The sequence below is a fragment of the Rattus norvegicus genome, chromosome 5 (genome assembly GCF_021556685.1).
Source record: "Rattus norvegicus strain SHRSP/BbbUtx chromosome 5, alternate assembly SHRSP_T2T, whole genome shotgun sequence".
Taxonomy (NCBI): Eukaryota; Metazoa; Chordata; class Mammalia; order Rodentia; family Muridae; genus Rattus; species Rattus norvegicus.
This window is the reverse complement of record NC_141538.1, coordinates 163,972,442-163,993,261: the sequence shown is the minus strand read 5'-3', so window position 1 is coordinate 163,993,261 and position 20,820 is coordinate 163,972,442. Positions and strand designations below refer to the sequence as shown.

The following is a 20,820-nucleotide window of genomic DNA, read 5'->3' as shown; positions in this document are numbered from 1 at the left end:
TCTTCCATCTCCTGGATTCTCTTTGTGATGCTTACAACGGTAGCTCTTGTTCTCTTTTCTAGGTTTACATTTCTAGCATTGTTGCAGTTACATTTCTTTATTGCTTCCATTTCCCATTCAGGCCTTGGACAGTTTCTTCATAGCCTTCTCCTGTTTGTGTTTTTCTTTACATCTTTATATTTATTTGTGTCATCTCTTAATGTGGCTATCTGTTTGAATGTATTTTCCTGTGCTTAATGGTAGGAGCCAGGTATAGCTCTGCTCTGAGAGTCTTTGTCTGTTCCAGAAAAATACAGATGGGGATATTCACAGCCAAATATTGGAACAAGAATTGGGACCCCAATGTGGAAGTTAGGACAAGGACTGTAGGAGCTGATGGGTTTTGCAACCTCAAAGGCAGAACAACAATATCAACCAAATGACCCCCCACATCTTTCAGGACTTAAACCACAAACTGAAGTGTACAGAGGGGGTACCCATGGTTCCAGCTGGATATGTAACAGAGGATTGCTTTATTTGGTATCACATGCTAAGGAGCCCTTTGGTCCTTTGGTGGTTTGATGACACATGATAGAAGAATGCTAGGCCACTGAGGGAGGAGTGAGTGGACGAGAGGGGGAGCAAGTCATGTGGATGGGAGAAGGGAGTAAGGTATATGGGGCTTCAGGAGGGAAAACTGGGAAGGGGGATAATATTTGAAATGTAAATAAAATAAATCATAAAAAATAAATGCATCTGAGGAAAGGCTTTTATTTCTTTCCTTAACTAATCTCAGATGAATTATTAATGGCAATTATGTTTAATGTATTCACATATGCAGAATCAGTTAGCTGTTGAAGTAATTGTGTGTGTGTGTGTGTGTGTGTGTGTGTGTGTGTGTGTGTGTGTACCAGTCTTATGTGGGAAAGAATAAAACTCACCACAACGGAAAACATGTAGCTATGCCCTTTCACATGTGTCCATGGGCTCAGAACCCTGTAATTTAAGGACAGACACCCGAGTCTGTGGTTGTGTTTCTGAGCTCTCTCTCCCATGCTTAGCTGGAATCCATTTTAACTTGCCATAATCATCACAACAGTTTTTGAATGACAGGAGTCTTCTGAGAATCCTAGAACTCATAATAATCATGAAAAGTGTTGATTTCTTAGCTATATTCTCTAAAGAGACTTGGGTAATTCTGGAGTCTCTTTTCCCCAGCATATGCAGATGTGGACGGGTGTACATAATGAATTGTAGGGACCAATCTAGAAAGTATCTATGACCAAATGGTTAAAGAATGCATTAGTCTCACAATGTGAGAAGTTAGGCGGACGACCTTGGATGTAAGTGGGTCAGAACCCAGGCGCAGTGTCCTACTACATCCACTTCTGGTCTAGACTGGCAGCAACCTTGATGCGAAGCTGTGCAGAGTAGGTCCTGCGCTCCTGACAGCTGTAGTTGTGTGGAAGGCAGCCTGCAACAGAGTTGGGGGAGTGGTTCCGATCGGGAGCGTGGACACACCTACTGATCGGATGAGATTAAGAAAAAGACAAAATAAAAACAAAGGAAAGATCAAGGCAGCAAGGACACAAAAATCCAAACCGATAAAAAAGTATCTATGAAGAATTAGGACGGGAAATAATTAAAATGTTCCGAAGTAGGTGGGCTTAGAAGAAGTATGTAACCGGAAGCTGCTGAATGTTGGGCGGGTCCAGAAGGAGTTGCTCTGAGAAACCCGCGGAAGTGACAGGAAGTTCCGCCCCTCAAAGTTTCTCCGTGTCTTTGCTGCCTCCCTTTCAGGAAGTCCTGGTGGGAGACTCGTCCCAGAGTCCTGGAGGTACCTGAAAACTTCCTTAAGCTGCAGTTGCGGTGGCGGCTTCCTAGGACATTCATCAGCTCGTCCTGTCACCCTGCCAGGTCAGAGGAGCTGCTGCGACCGGGAAACAGGCAGGAGCGGAGCAGCGCTGTGGAGCGGGGGTGCATTTTCTGCCTCCACTCTTATAATTCTGTCGTGGATATCTTAGCATTTCAGGAAGTTTGAGATTCTGTGAACTGGGGTTGAAGGTGATGCTTTAATTAGTTTTGTGGTCGCCAGAATATTTTTCTAAAATAACCTCGTAGATCCTTGGCCGCATCTGTAGTTTGTACACCAGGGTTTTCTTTCAAAAGCCTTAGTAAAGTTCTTCGAGTTCAAATTCATGGATGCTTTCTTAACTCCACTGTTCCTCCGTTTGCTGTTCCATTTCCCTTTCTCTAGCGGACCGAATAGGTATTCCAAGTGAGCTTTGTATATCTTTGACATATGAGGAACTAGTGCAGATTTGATTGAATTAGAAAATCTTTGTTATAAAGCCGTTCCATATGGCTGTAAATATTAATATTTCCTGAGTTAAGTTATAGTCTCCATTAATTTTCACTAAGGTATATTCAGGCTGTGATGTAAACACAGCATTCAGAAGTGTGAATTCATCGGCTTCATAGGTATTTTTATAAGTGGAAAATTTACTGTAGATTGAGACAGAATTAGACAGCACCTTTTGAATTACCCACTTAAGTTAAATGTCTCCTTGGTTCATGAAAAGCTCTCTGACCATGCACATTCATGGTTTGTCGAATTCTGCAATGTTCGTTCACTTCTTGCAGGTGTGGGAATGCTTAGACCCTGCACTCGGCTTTTTTCAGAGCCCTCTGGTTGGAGGAGTTCAACAGTCTGGATTCTGTGGGACACAATAGTTTTCTTGCAGTGTTTCTTTCTCTTCCTCAGTGCTGCTTGGAAAAGAACTGTGCATGAATGTTAACTGTGTGACTACCTGTTACATCTCATAGGGAAAACTGAAATCCTCAGAGAAAGAGGCATTTTCATGATATCTTCTCTTTCTTTCATACTTATCCTTTTGCTACTTGTTCACATCTTTCATGTTTGTCTCATGAAAAGTTCCAGGTTCTTTCTCAACAATATTTTCCCATTTTCAGGTCTCTATATGCTCAGCCAATCTCCATAATTGTAAATCAAAACTAGGAGCTCTGGACGGTAAAGGCCAAAGAGACTTCTAACAAAGGATCCAGGTATCACCACAGAATACACTGTCAGTTTTTATGTCACCAATTTATGCTGCAGAATTTCTTCTTCCTGATCTGAAATCCAAGATTCACAAATAACACTCTTTATTGTGAAGAAATATATTTTCATCTATTTTGACTACTACAAGGATTTTATTGTGAACTCCTTTGAAGATTATTCGAATAAATTTTGTTCTTTTTGTGATTGTATTCCTTAGGATTTTTAATTTGGAAGGTTTTGCTGGCTTCGTGAGTAGCTACTTGTGGTTCAGATTGTTCTCCATTGATTGTGTGAGTAGAGATTTACTGTGTTCATGAGGAATCATTCCTAGTTTTCAGGTACTCATTCGTTCTTCACAAGAAAAGTTTTATTTCCTATAACCTCATGAAAAATGTATGTAGTGTTCTCTTGTGCATGTTTCATTCAGTTTACTGTCTACATACGATTTTGACTAAAAAACATGTTTTAATGAATAATGACATTCAACTGTACCTTTACTACTGTAAATCCTAGTAGCTACTTTTCTGAATTCATCACTACAGTTAGCAATTATTTTCCCTCAGGGCCTGAGCAATATTATTCCATGCTCTCCTGATTTTAATCTATGGATAAATATTTTTACTGCTAGGCTAGAATGCTATGTTCTTAAGAGTCCCAGTATCTGAACACTACACATTGCTATTTGAATTTATCTACTTTAAAAAGACTGGGGTGAAACAAGTGACAGTAAACTTTGACTGAAAGGCTCAAAAGTACAGAATTATGTCTTTTCAGAATCAGGTGTGTATTTGAGGAAAAGTCAGTTCCAAGGGTTAAAGTTGAAGCCCTAGTATTGATGATGACTTCATGATGGAAGGATGCAAAACCATGGGCTGTCCTTCCCATCCTAGAATGAGCTCTTGCTCTGTCTCCATGAAATGGAAAATGTACTTTTCCTGTTTTACACATAGACAAAATAGTTCCATGACACACATTCATTTTCTGTATTCACTATTGTTGGAGCTAAAGCCCAGCGTCTATCACTGGACCAGGAATTTATGATCTATTGCTGTTAGAAATGAAAACCATGCTCAGCCTGTGTCACAGGCTCAAATCATAAAGTAACATGCTTTGCAAAAATTCCCTGATTACTCCATGGAAATTCATGGACTCCTATGCCCACCTTTTATTACCCACTCGATGCTGTCCTCAAATGCCCGGGGCATCAAGTCTTACATATTTTAAATTTATGACAGCATTATATTATCCCTGCATCTCCATTTTGTGTGGTATATAAATTCCTGTTGTCAGTAACTTTGCTATCATATAAAGTAGGTATTAGGGTCTTTTTTAAATGCATATTACAATTGTTAGAATATTTAGAGAGAAACAACCTTGTATTTGCACTGTCTGTTTTCTTTGCTATTGTTGGTATTTAGAGCTCTTAGAGTTTACTTTAATCTGTGTTGTCTAAGTCCCCTAGTACTTGCATTTTTAGGGGAACGGCTTTTGCACATGAAGTGCCCTAGTGCACTTCCACAGTTAGCCTGTCTTCATTCTCTGTGCCATCTCTTGTTATTCATGTTTTTATTATATCCTTGTGTTTCATGTATGTTCTGAGGCAGGTTTTGGATGGGCATCCACCCTGTCATATATTCATAATTCCATCTTCCATGGTAATGACCGTGTGTGTTCCCACACCTCCACTTCCTCCATCTTTTTCAGTCTTACCTGTTCCCCCAGTGCATGCTGTTTACTCAGCACTCTCTGAACTGGCATCTTCCATTTACCAACCACATGTGTCTGACTTAGGCTGAAAGCATCACCGTGCTGTGGTGTACACAGAACGATATAAATGATTTCCTAGTATTTCTACAGATAGCCAGTGTGTCAGGTATAAATTCACTTTTGGGCCTGTGGATCTTTAGAGTGACTTTTGACAGCTTCCAGTGCCATGTGTGCATTTCCTTATTAGGCTGACCTCTGTTCAAACAGGAAAGTTTCTGTAACCTACTTGTCCTTTTACACTGGCTGTCATCCACTGTCAGTGAGGTTGGTGTTTCAGCACAAGGGTCAGCACCTAGGGAGAGCCATTGGTGACTCTTACACCCAGGAGCCTACAGAGCCCTTGTTAGCAGTTTGTGTGCTAAACCAACATATCCAAGATCCTTTTAGAGATTGAGTGGCCTTCTTACTTCTCAGGTTATTGTTTAGGAATGTAGAAACAAAGTGATACTTTCTTGTATTTTTTATAGATTATCAAATGAATTATCAGATTGGTGCATTCTCTTGGGATATTTGTCGCTCCTGAGTTGAAGAATTCTGTTTCTTGTAATTTGAGAAAACTTGCCTTCCTCATATACTTATTTGAACATTGAAAATATTGTAAATCTTACTTGCCCTTTGTAAGCACTGCTGTTGTGTGAAAGGTTAGTGTGCAGGCTGTGCACACTACTGTGGATGACAGTACCACGTTCCCTTCCTTGTCTCTTTCTCTTTTTAAGATTTATGTATTAATTATTATGTATAAGTACACTATTGCTATCTTTAAACACAACAGAAGAGGGCATCAGATCTCATTACGGAAGGTTGTGAGCCACTATGTGGCTGCTGGAATTGAATTGAGGACCTCTGGTAGAGCAGTCAGTGCTCTTTACCACTGAGCCATCTCTCCAGCCCCCTGTTTGTCTTCTGAGTAGAGTAGAATAATGACAGCTGTCTTCCGTTTTTATAAAGGTAGGTTTTGGATGTTGGTTATTATCTTCATTAGTCTGAGGGATGCTCCTTCTCTTCCACATTCTTTAGAACTTTCTTTGTGATCCCCTGTGATATTTTGCCTTTGGGTCTTTGTAGATTTATTGACATGGTTGTGAGCCTTCTCTCACTGATTGTATGTAGCTTGTGCCGTGGGTTGTGTGGTTTGTTCTGGTTGAAACTGTCTTGCATATCTGTCATGAAATCAAGTCCAGTTCCCTTTTTGCAGCAATTAGTGAGAAACTTTTTTCAATGTACACTGGAGCTCCTGGACTGCTATTATTTACTTTGTGCATATGTTTATGTTCATTTACTTTTGGATCCAGGTAAAGTCTGCTTTGTGTGAATACTGTACCACATTCCCTTTCTTTCTGTAGTCTATAATATTCACTGTGCAAGATTACTGTGGGATTTTCTAAAGAATTCAGTGCTGCATCTGTTTACTCCTAAGACAGTGTTAGAAGGAACACTGAGGGCCTGGGTTTCTGCACTTGATTATTGTTTGGCCTAGTATTATGACATAGAATGTTTACTTAGTTGTTCCTTAGGAAATTACTATTTTCTTCATCAATTCTTATTAATTATATATGATTTTCCTGACACTCCATCATCTGCCTTTTCCCAGTGTCAGTCTAATCTTCTGAGGCAGGGGCATTGAAATAGACTATTCATATATCCATTAAATGCCAGGATATCTAACATGGTAGACATAAGGTCAATGTCATACATTAAAAATGCTGAATATTTGCTGAATCCAGGGTCATGAGAACTTTGTGTACTAATAGTATCTCGATATGAAGGGTGAATTCTTATGTGTTTATCTATACATAAACATATGTATGTATATTTGCAAGTATGTGTATGTGTATGTATTGGTCACACATTCTTCAACCTACAAGAGTGTTTGTTTGCCAGAAAGGAAGTCCTTAACAGAAAGTCTCCACGATGCAGATATATGCATGCTCGAGAAGATTTTCCAACAGTGATATTATATTAGCAGATTTGGTATAATGAGGGAATCATTCCAAGAGCATACCCTTAAATGGTTCATCTTATCGCTGTGTATATGTATTTTTCCCTGGCAGCCATCACTGAATTCTACCATACCTCCTTCTTGATCTTGTTTTGACATTGCCTAGAACCCTTGTTCTTAAGCTTTGAGTTGTGACCTCTTTGTGGTCCATTCACACTTTCACAGGGTTTGACAAAGACTGACCATCATAAAACCCATATTTTTTATGGTCGTGGGAACTGATACACCACTCTTGTTATCAATCTGCATGAGGGTCTGAAACATGTAGATACAGCAACTTTTGAATTCCTGGAACTATAATAAAGGTTTACCACACCATTAAAAGTGGAGAACAAATGGCTTAAAGTTTCAGAATAGTAAATTTTAGTTGAAGACATTTCTGGCTTTAATCACAATACTCTACATAGTAGTGCATTCATGGAGATGTCAAGGGATCAAGATCAGTGCATCAAAATGTGTCACGGGCATTAGGAAACAGGGCCATATTGAAAGGAAAAGAAAGTTGGAAATAGAAGTTTTATGTCATGAACTATTGAAAGCCTTCGTAGATGCTGATGAAAATGGCTATACCTAAATCTGATGACAACTTATTCTTTTGTAGAACCCATGATATTTGGCAGATAGAATCTTTGTACTCCAAGACTATAGGATACATATGGAAAATAGATATACTGTATCTGCTTGGTAAAAAGAAGTCAAACTTCACCAACGTATCATGTACTGTGTTTGATTGTAATGGCTAATGAAACACCATTCAAATCTAGGTCATCAGTCAGGGTAGCCATTAGCCATTTGTCCTTGACTCTAGACCCAGGGAGATAAGTTCTCAGTAATATCCCTGAGTAGTCGTGTTTTACAGCAGGTATTCATGTTGTCTGTGTTTGTGCCTGGTGCCTGCTGATGTTAAAATAGACCTCAGATTATACTCATATCCCTACACACTAAATATGTGACTCCATGCTCACATTTCTGTAGAAATATTGACAAGATTCTTCATATTTTGTTTTTAATATCCTTTTATGTGGGTAAGCATTGTCCGTAACTAAGTTGTATTAATTTCAGCTTTTAGTTTTCAAACCTGGTTGTGAAATTTCAAGAAAACTTCCAATATTTGAATCTGTGAGAAGAACAACAAAAAGAATGAGTGTGGCTCTGGGAAACACTCTACAGGTCAGTGTATTGCACACCTTTCTTGGAAAATCTTTTTTTCTTCAATCATTTAGTAATTTTATTATCTCTATGTTGTAATATTATCTAAAGAACTTATTTTCTATAATCTTCAGTTTCTTCTGGGATAACAAAAATTTAATGTTTAGGTCTTCCACTTTTACAAAACCATTAATTTTTTACTGAGGTTTCTACTGTGAGGACGTACTATTTTCAAGGACTGAAGACATGCAGATCTCAAAGAGAATCCATTGTTAATGATTCTCAAAAACTATATTGATGCCTAATTTGTACATTAGATGGATTTGTGTGCTATTATATTAGTGTTGAAGGAAGGTCCCATGTGTCACATAAGTTACATTTCAGAGATGGTCAAGGCTCCACACAAAAGCTTTTTAATGTGGATATGGAATTATGTGGAGTCTGATATCACTGAGCAATATATGGAAGAGAAGAGTTTGGAGAAGGATAAAATTATACGGGATTCACTGTCTTGAACCCCAATAGTAAATATATTAGCTCCTTAGAGGCACAGGTGATAGAGGAATGTACATTTCTTTTTTTGTGCAAATGCAGAATTCACTATGCAATTTTTTTTTTGGAATTTTATGTCAAATAATGATTATGGGTGTGTTAGACATGAAATCTGTCTTCCAAGAATCATTCCAAGAGACATACTGCCCATTGTGGTGCTGTGTGGTAAATTCTCAATGTAGAAATTGTTATTTCCCTTTGTGTTTTGTTGCACAGTTAGAAGTAGTGTATGTCCTGTATTCTCCACATTTCTATTTCTTCACATGGAATGTATTAGTAAATATTTTCTGGGGCATATAGACTTGGTATTGCGTATGATCTATAAATTTTCAATCCTAAATAAACGTCCTTTCTAACTTGTTTACTTTAGAAGGAAGAATGCTTTATCTACTCTTTGTTTCCTGTTCTACCAAACTCTGTGTTACATAGGGACATAATGAAAGGTTGTGATTATGTTTCTACATTTCTTTATTTATTGGTTATTGTCTTTATTTACATTCTAAATGTTCTCCCAATTCCCAGTTCCCTACCCCCCTCTTTTATATGGATGCTACCCCACTCTCAAATCCATTCATTGCTGACTTCCCTAGCATCCTCCTATGCTGGGACTTCCAGTCTGTTCATGGGCCTCCTCTCCTCTTGATGCCAGATAAGATAATCTGCTACATATGCTGCTGGGGACTTGGGTCCCTCCATATGTACTCTTTGGTTGCTACTTTAGTCTCTGGGAGCTCTGGGGATCTGGTTAGTGGATACTGTTGTCCTACCTATAGGGTTGCAATCCCCTTCATCTATTTCAGTCCTTCAGATATCTCTTCCATTGGGGTCTCCTTGCTCTGTCCAATGGTTAGCTGTGAGCAAGTGGTCAAACTCTGTCATGGCCTCTCTCGGTGGATAGCTGTTTCAGCATCCTCACAGTAAGTGCTTCTTGGCATCAGCAATAATGTTTGGATTTGATATCTAGAGATGGTATGGATCCCTAGGTGCGTAGTCTCGGGATGGCCTTGAGTCTCTGTTCCACTCTTTGTCCTTGCTTTTTATTTAGATAAGAACCATTCTGGGTAGTTGACCGCATCCTTGACCTGAGAGCTGTGCCTCTCTGGTGGATATCGTTACTATAGGTGCTCTCTCCCCTTTTTTTATTTTTTCAACTAATATCATCCCTATTGTGTTCTGTGAACTTCTTGCTTATCAGGTATCTGGATTTTGTAATGGCTATTTCCAGTTTCCCATCGTCCACTGCTACACACATCTGTTTAACTATCCTACCTTCTGTACATCTCCCCTGACTCCTCCCAAACCTGATCCTACCCTCCCTTTTTCCTTACCCTCTTCTTTCCCTCCTAGGTCCCTCCTTCCTTTTCCCTTCTGTGATTTTCTTTTATTCCTTTTAAGTAGGACTGAAGCATGGTTTGGGCAGAGGCAACCATGGTTTTGGCTTCCTGTTCAGCTTCATATGGGCCGTGAGTTTTATCATGGGTATTCACAAGTTTTGGTCTAATATGAAATCATCACTGAGTTCATACCGTGTGTATTCTTGTGTGAATGGTTACCTCACTCAGGATGATATTTTCTCATTCCATCCATTTGCCTTTTAAGCTGATGATGTCCTCATCCTTAATAGCTGAGTTGTATTCTATTGTGTAAATGTACCATATTTCCTGTATCCATTCCACCTCAGAGGGACATCTAGATTGTTTACAGATTCTGCCTATGATAAATGTGGCTGCTATGACCATAGTACATTTATATTTCCTATGTGTTGGACCATCTTTTAGGCATATGCCTAGGAGTGGAATAGCTGGATACTCAGGTAGAATTATGTTCAATTTTTTGAGGAACCACCATGCTTTTTCAGAGTGGTTGTAGCAGCTTACAGTTGCATCAGCAATGGAGGAGTGTTCCCCTTTGTCCATATCCTAGGAATCATATGCTTCTCCTGAGTTTTTGATCGTAGCCATTCTGACTCCTGGAAGGTGGAATCTAAGATTTGTTAATTTGTGTTTCCCTGATGACTAAGGATTTGAACATGTCTTTAGGGGCTTCTCAGGTATTACAGATCTCTCAGTTGAGAATTCTTTCTTTAGCTACCCCAATTTTAATAATTTTATCTTATTATCTGTAGTCTTTACTTTTTGAGTTATTTTTATACATTGGATATTAGCTCTCTGTCAGATATAGGCTTGGTAGAGATCTTTCCCAGTCTGTAAGTTGCCGTTTTGTCCCATTAACAGTATAGTTTTCCTTACAGAAAATGTTCAGTTGTATGAAGTCCCATTTGTCAATAGTTGATTTTATAGCCTGAGCCATTGGTATTCGGTTCAGGAAATTTTTCCATTTGCTGGTGCATTTGAACATTTTTATCCCACTTTCTCTTCAATTAGATTCAACGTATCTGGTCCTATGTAGAAGTCGTAGATGCATTTGCACTTGAGCTGTGTATAATGAAAAACGAATGCATCAATATCCATTATTCTAAATGGAGCCTGTCACTTGAACCAGTGCCATTTGTTGAATATCTTGTTTGTTTTCCACTGAATGGTTTTGGCTTTTTAGGTAAAGATCAGATGACTGTATGTGTCTGAGTTTATTTCTGCTTCTTCAATCCTATCTCATTAATCTACCTACATGTGTCTTTAGCAAAACCATACCTTTCTTTTTTACTACTATTGCTCTGTAGTAGGACTTGTGGTCAAGAATGATGATTGCCCCTAAAATCCTCATATCGTTAAGAATAATTTTTGCTATGCTGGGGTTTTTGCTATTCCAGATGAATTTGAGAATTACTATGTGTATCCCTCTGAAAAATTGCATTGAATTTTGATGGGTATCTCGTTGAGCCTGTCAACTGCTTTTGATCAGATGGTCATTTTTCCTCTGTTAATCCTGCTGAACCCTGAGCCTGGGATTTCTTTCCATCTTCTACAGTCTTCTTTTTATTCTTTAATCAGAAATTTGAAGTTCTTGTCAAAAAGATCTTTTACTTATGGGTTAGTCACACTAAGATATTTATGAATATTTGTGACTATCTTGAATGGTGTCATTTCTCCAATTCCTTTCCCACCCTCCTATCTTTTGAGTAGAGGAATGCTACTGATTTTTTGGAGTTAATTTCACACCCAGATATTTTGCTAAGTTATTTCCAGCTCTAGCAGTTCTGATTGATGTTTCGGGTCACCTAGATAAACTACCACATCAATGGCTATTAGTGATATTTTGACTTCTTCCTTTCTAATTTGTATTCCTTTGACCTCCTCTTTATTCTAATTATTCTGGCCAGAACTTTGGGTGCTATATTGAATACATAGGGGAAAGTGGGCAACCTTATCTATTTGTTGATTTTAATAGGCTTGCTTCATGTTTCCCTCCATTTAGTTTGATGGCTGTCTTTTGGTTTAGTGTTTATTGCTTTTATTAAATTTTTGTATGCACATTGAATTCCTTATCTTTCCAATGTTTTTAATATGAAGAAGTGTTGTATTTTGTCAAAGCCTTCTTGAACATCCAATGAGGTAATTATGTGGTTTTTTTCTTTGAATTTGTTTATATAGTGGATTATGGTGATGGTTTCCTATATATTGAACCAATTGTGCTTCCCTGGGATCACCTATTGGATCATAGTGGATGATCCTTTTGATGTGCTATTGGATTCAGGTTGCTACAATCCTAATTATATTAAATATTTTTCATTGATATTAATAAAGGAAATTAGTCTGAAGGTAGCTTTCTTTGTTGGGTCTTTTTGTGGTTTACATATGAGCATAACTGTACCTTTAGAATGAATTTGGTAGTGTTCCTTGTGCTTCAATTTTCTAAGTATTTTGAAGGGTATATTTGTATTAGCTAATCTTTGAAGGTTTGATAGAATTCTGCAGTATGATCATCTGGTCTTGTTTATTTTTGGTGGGGAATCTTTTAATAACTTGTTCTATTTCTTCAGGGATTATGATACTGTTTATATGGTTTATTTGATCCTGATTACCTTTGCTACCTGGCATCTGTCTAGAAAATCATCCGTTTCATCTAGATTTTTCAGTTTTGTAGAGTATAGGATTGTGCTGTAGGATCCCATACGTTTTCTAATTTCTTCAGTTTCTATTGATATTTCTCTTTTTAATTTGGATACTGCCTCTCTGTCCTCTGGTTAGGCTAGCTTGGGATATATACATCTTGTTATTTTTCTCAAAGAAGTAACTCTTCGTTTTGTTGATTCTTTGTATAGTTCTCTTTGTTTCTTCTGGGTTAACTTTTACCTGAATTTGATTACTCCCTGCAGGCTACTCCTCTTAGGTATATTTGACCGTCTCTGTTCTAGAACTATCAGATACACTGTTATGCTGCTAGTGTATGACCTCACCAATTTCTCTATGGAGGCACTTAGAGCTCTGAATTTTGCTGGTAGCAATGCTTTCTTCTTTTTTACTAGATATATTTTGTTACTTATATTTCAAATGTTCTTCCCTTTCCTGGTTTCCTATCCATAAGCCCCCATTTCCTCTCCCTCCCCAATATGGGTATTTGCCCCATCCATCCACCTAACTCCCCCCTCCCCCCATATTCCCATGCACTGGTGATCCAATCTTGGCAGGACCAAGGGCTTCCTCTTCCACTGGTGCCCCAACAAGGCTATTCTCTGCTACATATGCTTCTAGAGCCCTGGGTAAGTCTATGTACAGACCTTCGGTAGTGGTTTAGTCCCTGGATGCTCTGGCTGTTTGGCATTGTTGTTTTTATGGGATTTCAAGCTTCTTCAACTATTTCAATCCTTCCTCAATATTTTTCAATCCTTCCTTCAATATTTTTCCCAAGGGTGTCCTATTCTCGGTTCAGTGGTTTGCTGCTAGCATTGACCTCCGTATTGGACATGCTCTGGATGTGTCTCTCAGGAGAGATATATATCTAATATCTTTCAGCATGCATTTTTTTAGCTTCATCAATCTTGTCTAGTTTTAGTGGATATATATATATATATATATATATATATATATATAGATAGATATAGATATAGATATAGATATAGATATAGATATATATGGCACATGAGGAACAGGCTCTGAATGGCAGTTCCTTCAGTTGTTGCACTAAACTTTGCTTCCATAACCCCGCCTATGGATATATTCCCCCTGTTAAAAAGGAGTAAGAACATCTGCATTTTGGTCATCCTTCTTTTGAGCTTCCTGTGGTCTGTGGATTACATGTTGGTTAATTCGAGCTTTTGGGCTAATATCCACTTATCAATGAGTGCATTCCAAGTGTGCTGTTCTATGACTGGGTTGCGTCACTCAGGATGATATTTTCTAGTTCTTTCCATTTGCCTATGTATTTCATAAAGTCATTGTTTTTCATAGCAGAGTAGTAATCCATTGTGTAGATGCACCACATTTTTTAAATCCATTCCTCTATGGAAGGGCATCTGGGTTCTTTCCAGTTTCTGGCTATGATAAATGAGGCTGCTATGAACATAATGGAGCATGTGTCTTTGTTGTGTGTTGGAGCATCTTTTGGGTATATGCCCAGGAGAGATCTAGGTGGGTCCTCAGGTAGTGGAAGGTCCAATTTTCTGAGCAGTTTCCAGACTGAGTTCCAGAGTGGTTGTACCACTTTGCAGTCCCACCAACAACGTAGGAGTGTTCTTCTTTCCCCACATCCTCGACAGCATCTGCTGTCACCTAATCTTAGCCATTTTTACTGGTCTGAAGTAGAATCTCAGGGTTTTTTGTATAGCATTTCCCTGATGACTAAGGATGTTGAACACTTCTTTAGGTGCTTTTCTGCCATTCGATATTCCTCAGCGGAGAATGTTTTTTTTAGCTCTGTACCCCATTTTTAATAGGTTTATTTGGCTCTCTGGAGTCTAACTTCTTGAGTTCTTTGTATATTTTGGATATTAGCCCTCTATCTGTTGTGGGATTGGTAAAAATCTTTCCCAGTCTATTGGTTGCCATTTTGTCCTAATGACAGTGTCTTTGGCCTTACAGAAGCTTTGCAATTTTATGAGGTCCCATTTGTCAATTCTTGATTTTAGAGCATAAGCCATTGGTATTTTATTCAGGAAATTTTCCCCAGTCCCCATGTGTTCGAGACTCTTCCCCACTTTTTCTTCTATTAATTTGCATGTATCTGGTTTGATGTGGAGGTTCTTGATTCACTTGAACTTAAGCTTTGTACAGAATGATAAGTTTGGATTGTTTTGCACTCTTGTACATGCTGACCTCCAGTTGAACCAGCACCATTTGTTGAAAATGCTATCTTTCTTCCATTGGATTGCTTTAGCTCCTTTATCAAAGATTAAGTGACCATTGGTAGGTGGGTTCATTTCTGGGACTTCAATCCTCTCCCACTGATCTATCTTCCTGTCTCTGTACCAAAGCTGTACAGTTTTTATGCCTATTGCTCTGTAATACTGCTTGAAGTCAGGGGTAGTGATTCCCCCAGAAGTCCTTTTATTATTGAGTATAGTTTTCACTACATATATGGGTATTTTGTTACTGCAAATGAATTTGCAAATTGCTCTTTTTATCTCTATAAAGGATTGAGTAGGAATTTTGATGGGGATTGCATTGAATCTGTAGATTGCTTTTGGCAAAATGGGCTTCTTTACCATATTAATCCTGCCAACCCATGAGCATGGAAGATCTTTCCATCTTCTGAGATCTTCCTCAGTTTCTTTCTTCAGAGACTTGAAGTTCTTGTCATACAGATCTTTAACTTGCTTGGTTAAAGTCACAACCAGATATTTTATATTATTAGGGACTATTGTGAAGGGTGTCATTTCCCTAATTTCTTTCTCAGCCTGTGTATTCTTTAGAGAGGAAGACTATTGGTTTGTTTGATACTCCGACACTTTGCTGAAGTTGTTTATCAGGTTAAATAGTTCTCTGGTGGATCTTTTGGGGTCACAAGTATACCATAATATCATCTGCAAAGAGTGATAGTTTGGATTCTTGCCTTCCAATTTGTATCCCTTTGACCTCCTTTCATTGTCTGATTGCTCTGGCTAGGACTTACATTGAATAAGTAGGGAAAGAACAGGCAGCATGTCTAGTTCCTGATGTTACTGGGATTGCTTCAAATTTCTCTTAATGTAGTTTGATGTTAGCTACTGGTTTGCTGTATATTGCTTTTACTATGCTTATATATGTGCCTTGAATTCCTAGTCTTTCCAGGACTTTTATCATGAAGGGGTGTTGAATTTTGTAAAATGCTTTCTCAGTATCTAATGAAATAATCATGTTGTTCTTCTCTTTAAGTTTGTTTAAGTAGTGGCTTACATGGATTTCTTGATGGATTTCTGTATATTAAACCATCCTTGCATTCCTGGGATGACGCATACTTGATCATGATGGATGATCGTTTTGACGTGTTCTTGGATTTGGTTTGCTAGACTTTTATTGAGTATTTTTGTGTCAATATTCATAAGGGAAATTGGTCTGAAGTACTCTTTCTTTGTTGGGTCTTTGGGTGGTTTCAGTATAAGTGTGATTGTGGCTTCATAGAGGGAATTTGGTAGTGCTCTGTCTGTTTCTATTTCGTGGAATAGTTTGGACAGTATTGGTATGAGCTCTTCTATGAAATCTGATAGACTTCTTCACTAAACACATCTGGTCCTGGGCTTTATTTGGTTGGGAGACTTTTAATAACTGCTTCTATTTCTTTATCAGTTATCGTGTTCTTTACTTGGTTTCTTTGTACCTGATTTAACATTGGTACCTGGTATCTGTCTAGAAAATTGTCCATTTCCTCCAGATTTTCCAGTTTTGTTGAATATAGACATTTGTAATAGGATCCAATAATTTTCTTGTATAATTAAAGTTGGTAACATTTGTCTGAAATTATGCATATGTGCCATATATTCCTCCTGCTAGAAATCTTTAGCAGAGAGTCTTGGATTCTAAAGAAATGAGTATAAAAGTCCAGTTTGTAGTACCATGGGGTTGCAGTTAAATAAATTTCATAATAGAGGACTTTATATGAAATTATCCAATACTAACTGTGTAAAAAAATTCAAATGTAGTGATGGTGGCAAATCTTTCTTCTGCTGCTAAAGTCTCAGAAAACCACCAAAAATTCATAAATGTGAGAGACTTCATGAATGAGAGCATTATTGTAAATCATCTGTAGATTGTCTGTGGAAGAGCAGCAATTTATAACTTTAGACTCATATCCAAGAAACTTTGAGAACATATTTGTCTTTCGATAATTTCCTTTCCTAATCTGTATTATAAAGATTCTCCAATTCGTTAGTGCTATTCTTAATGTAGGAAAGCAATTTTGTAAAGTAAGAAGTACATACTTTAATATTACAGGGTTTCTTAACCTTCAAAGATGTGGCTCCAGAGTTCACACTAGAGGAATGGGAAAGTCTCAATTATACTCAGCGGGCACTGTACATGGACGTGATTTTGGAGACGTACAACAATCTATTGTCTGTGGGTAAGAATGCACTTTTTAGAATTCTTGATTCTTACTTTGAATTTTCCTACATTTTGTATATGTAAACTCTCTGAAATGTCTGGAAAGCACTAGGATAAGGGGCGTTCCTCTTAACATGTAATTTTTCTATGGCATTTCCTTTACATTTCTGCACTTTCTTTGGAGGTATAACTAGTGTTATATTCTCCAAGATCTTTCCAATATCTCTTATCTAGCATTAAATGCAAATTTCTGAGTTAAAAAAATAAAATGTTCAGAAAAAGGAATTATATTTCTGGACATATAATAATTGGAGCACATTCATTTTATTATTACATTAATCTCTTTAATTATGGCTTTTAACAACGAAAAATGTTTTATGTAGATATAGAGCTGTTGGTTTAGAGAAATTTCATTTCCCCTATTTCTTTGCAGTTTGATATGTGGTCTCTGAGTTTAGTATTCATACAGCATGCTCTTTATCTTCAGTATTTTGGATGCTGACACAAGCATATATATAGGATTCATTTGTGATTATGAATTTCTAGCTGACACAGGTATACAATGTCTCTTTGAATCAAATTATAATAAAAAATTAGAGATATGTTATTCAGAGATCTAATTTATGTATGTTCATTATTGATTGATGATTAATTTTTCTTAGTTTCTTCAAGGTACCATTTGTAAGATAATATTTGAAGTGTATTTTCGTTCCTTTCAGTTGATATAGATCAGAATTTATCATCCAAGTAATGATTATGAAAAGAGTAAAACCAATTTTAAGAACATAAATCCTTGAGATGGCCTAGTTTACCAGACAATTCAGCAAACACCCATTATTGAACCTCTTTCTCTCCAGTTCAGTAACCCCTGTCATCCCTATTTACACTTTTGTTTTCTAGAAAATAATCTAATAGGTGGAAAACATGGGAATGTTTTGGAACAAGACACAGAGTGCATTGTCCATGAGCATATGAATATCCAAAAGAACTTTTGTAAATGGGATGAAATTAGCAAAATGACTCTTGAATCCACCCAAAGTACACCTTATAAAACTCATCTCCGGGATTCCTCCCTTCAGTCCTCAAACCTGAAAAGACATAGAGCTGGGAAAACGAGAGAAATTTACAAATATAAAGACTGTGTACAATTTTCAAATGAATGTGCTATCCTTGGTGTAAATTCTGGAATCCACATAGAGAACAAAGAACACAAAAATACAGAATTTGATAAGGATTTTGTCTATAAACATAAACAGATGCTGAAACAAGACATTAATGGTAAGAACCTTCACCAATGTAGTACATGTGATAAATGCTTTGCCAGAAAAAGGAATCTTAATTTGCATCAAAGAATTCATTCAGGAGAGAAACCTTACAAATGTAGTCAATGCGACAAATATTTTGCCCAACAATCCTGTCTTATGCGTCATCAAAGAAGCCATTCAGGAGAGAAACCATACAAATGCAACCAATGTGACAAATTCTTTGCCCAAGTGTCCCATCTTAGTATTCATCAGAGAAGTCATACAGGAGATAAACCTTACAAATGCAGTGAATGTGACAAATGCTTTACTCAGAAAGGCACTCTGAGAAACCATATGAGAATTCATACAGGAGAGAAACCTTACAAATGTGATAAATGTGACAAATACTTTGGCAGAAAATCCCATCTTAGAGTGCATCAGAGAATTCATACAGGAGATAAACCTTTCAAATGCAGTGAATGTGACAAATGCTTTACTGAAAAAGGCCCTCTGAGAAACCATATGAGAATTCATACAGGAGAGAAACCTTTCAGATGCAGTAAATGTGACAAATGCTTTGTCTACAAATGCAGTCTGAGGATTCATCAGAGAATTCATACGGGAGAGAAACCTTACAAATGTAGTCAATGTGACACATATTTTGCCCGACAATACTGGCTTATGTGTCATCAAATAAGCCATACAAGAGAGAAACCTTACAAATGTAACCAATGTGACAAATCCTTTGCCCAAGTATCCTATCTTAATATTCATCAGAGAATTCATACAGGAGATAAACCATACAAATGCAGTGAATGTGACAAATGCTTTCGCTACAAAGGCAGTCTGAAAATTCATCAGAGAATTCATTCAGGAGAGAAACCATACAAATGCAGTGAATGTGATAAATACTTTAGCCAGCAATCCAATCTTAGTATTCATCAGAGAATTCATACAGGAGAGAAACCTTACAAATGCAGTGAATGTGACAAATGCTTTGGCTACAAAGGCAGTCTGAGGATTCATCAGAGAATTCATACAGGAGAGAAACCTTACAAATGCAGTGAATGTGACAAATGCTTTGGCCACCAATCCAATCTTACTATTCATCAGAGAATTCATATAGGAGATAAACCTTACAAATGCAGTAAATGTGACAAATGGTTTGGCCACAGAGTTAGTTTGAGAATTCATCAGAGAATTTGTACAGGAGAGAAGCCAAACAAATGTGGTTAATATGACAAATGCTTTTCCCAAAACTACAGTGTTTGTGTACATCAGAGACTTCATACAGGAGAGAAACTTTACAAATGTGGTGAATGTGACATATGCTTTGGCCAACAGTCTCATCTTAGTATTCATCAGAGAATTCATTTAGGACAAAAACCTTTCAAATTTCCTTTATGTGGGAAATACTTTACCCACTAAGTCTTAATTCATCAGAGAATTCATACTGGAGAGAAACAATGTAAGTGAACTGAATATGACAAATGTTTTACTCACAAAGCTACTTTGACGATTGTTCAGAGAAGTCATCCAGGAGAATAAATTTACAAATGTGTGACAAATACTTTACCCTGAAATGCAGTCTTCATGTACATTAGAGACTTTATAGAGGAGAGAAACCTTACAAATGCAGTGAATGTGACAAATGCTTTACCCAAATGTTAACCTAGAAAGGCATCAGAGATTTCATACATGAGATAATAATACTTGCAAGTGTTATGTACATGAAAAATGCATTAACTACAGTGTAAGTCTGACAGATTACATACAGTGGAGAAACATTATAAATTTAGTCAATAAAACAATTCTTTACCTGCAAATATCGTCTTAAAATTCATTAGATAATCCTTAAAGTAGAGAAAATTTCAAATGTTTTAGAGATGTGAACCTTTTCTTTTGGCCTATCTTTTAGAATCAACAAAATATGTACATGTGACAATCTGAAGAAATATAATATATTTGGAGATATCTTTGATTTCATTTCAGGTCAGAGAAAACGTTTTAAATTTTTTTGTGCAGAAGTATATCTTGCAAAAATTGAGCTTCCGCACTAGAGAATTTGTATGATTATGAAAACGTCAGAAACCTTCATGCAGTGTTCAAATCTTAGAAAATGTCAGGTATTTATGGTGAGAAAAACTCTGAAAATATGACAGTATAGGAAAGTCTTCATTAAACTTTTACCTGTTCACCGTGAAATATTCCAAGATGAAGACATGTGGGGAAGTCAGAATAATAGAGTGTTGTGTAACACTTTCATGGCAACAGAAATTATCTATTTCAAAGGAACTTCACCTCTCAAAATGTCTAATAAAACTGTCAGGATTCTGTATATTCAAGTGATCAATTCAGACAAATTATACTTAAAAAGGTTTATTTGACAAACTCAGATACCAAAACTGTTTGTTCTTTATCCTATAAATATGTCTACAGATGTTAAGTCTCCTTTGACAATCCAGTATTCATAATTCTTATTAAATGCTGGTTTCATGTTTGAGTATAACGACTGAGACTGATTACGTGTCCTTGTGCTGTGTGGTCAACAACTCCTTCCCCTTTGTTGTGTAAATAAATGTGAATGATTCCCAAAGTTTGATGTGGTTGTTTTAAGTTCATACTTGGGATCCTTAGATGAATATATGTTCCATC

The 20,820-nt window shown here is 37.2% G+C and overlaps 2 protein-coding genes across 15 annotated transcripts in view; both read left to right on the top strand.

The window, feature by feature from the left end:
- The window catches only part of Rex2l4 (reduced expression 2 like 4), a 751,000-nt gene that overhangs the window by 202,801 nt on the left and 527,379 nt on the right, over positions 1–20,820 (top strand). The window lies entirely within an intron of this gene.
- On the top strand, positions 1,731–20,761 carry Rex2l2 (reduced expression 2 like 2). Of its 13 annotated transcripts, none has more exon segments than NM_001447060.1 (6): positions 1,731–1,816; positions 2,953–3,045; positions 3,258–3,330; positions 7,869–7,976; positions 16,814–16,940; positions 17,822–20,758. In NM_001447060.1, coding segments are annotated over 3 exon segments (1,737 nt in total). In that variant the 5' UTR covers positions 1,731–1,816; positions 2,953–3,045; positions 3,258–3,330; positions 7,869–7,946; the 3' UTR covers positions 19,402–20,758.

Excerpts from the sequence above, each read along its gene's own strand:
- Rex2l2 (XM_087659936.1), top strand. The coding sequence starts at position 7,947 with ATGAGTGTGGCTCTGGGAAACACTCTACAG. Across the intron at positions 7,977-16,813 it reads CTCTGGGAAACACTCTACAG|GGTTTCTTAACCTTCAAAGA; the intron begins GTCAGTGTATTG and ends TTAATATTACAG. Across the intron at positions 16,941-17,821 it reads CAACAATCTATTGTCTGTGG|AAAATAATCTAATAGGTGGA; the intron begins GTAAGAATGCAC and ends TTTGTTTTCTAG.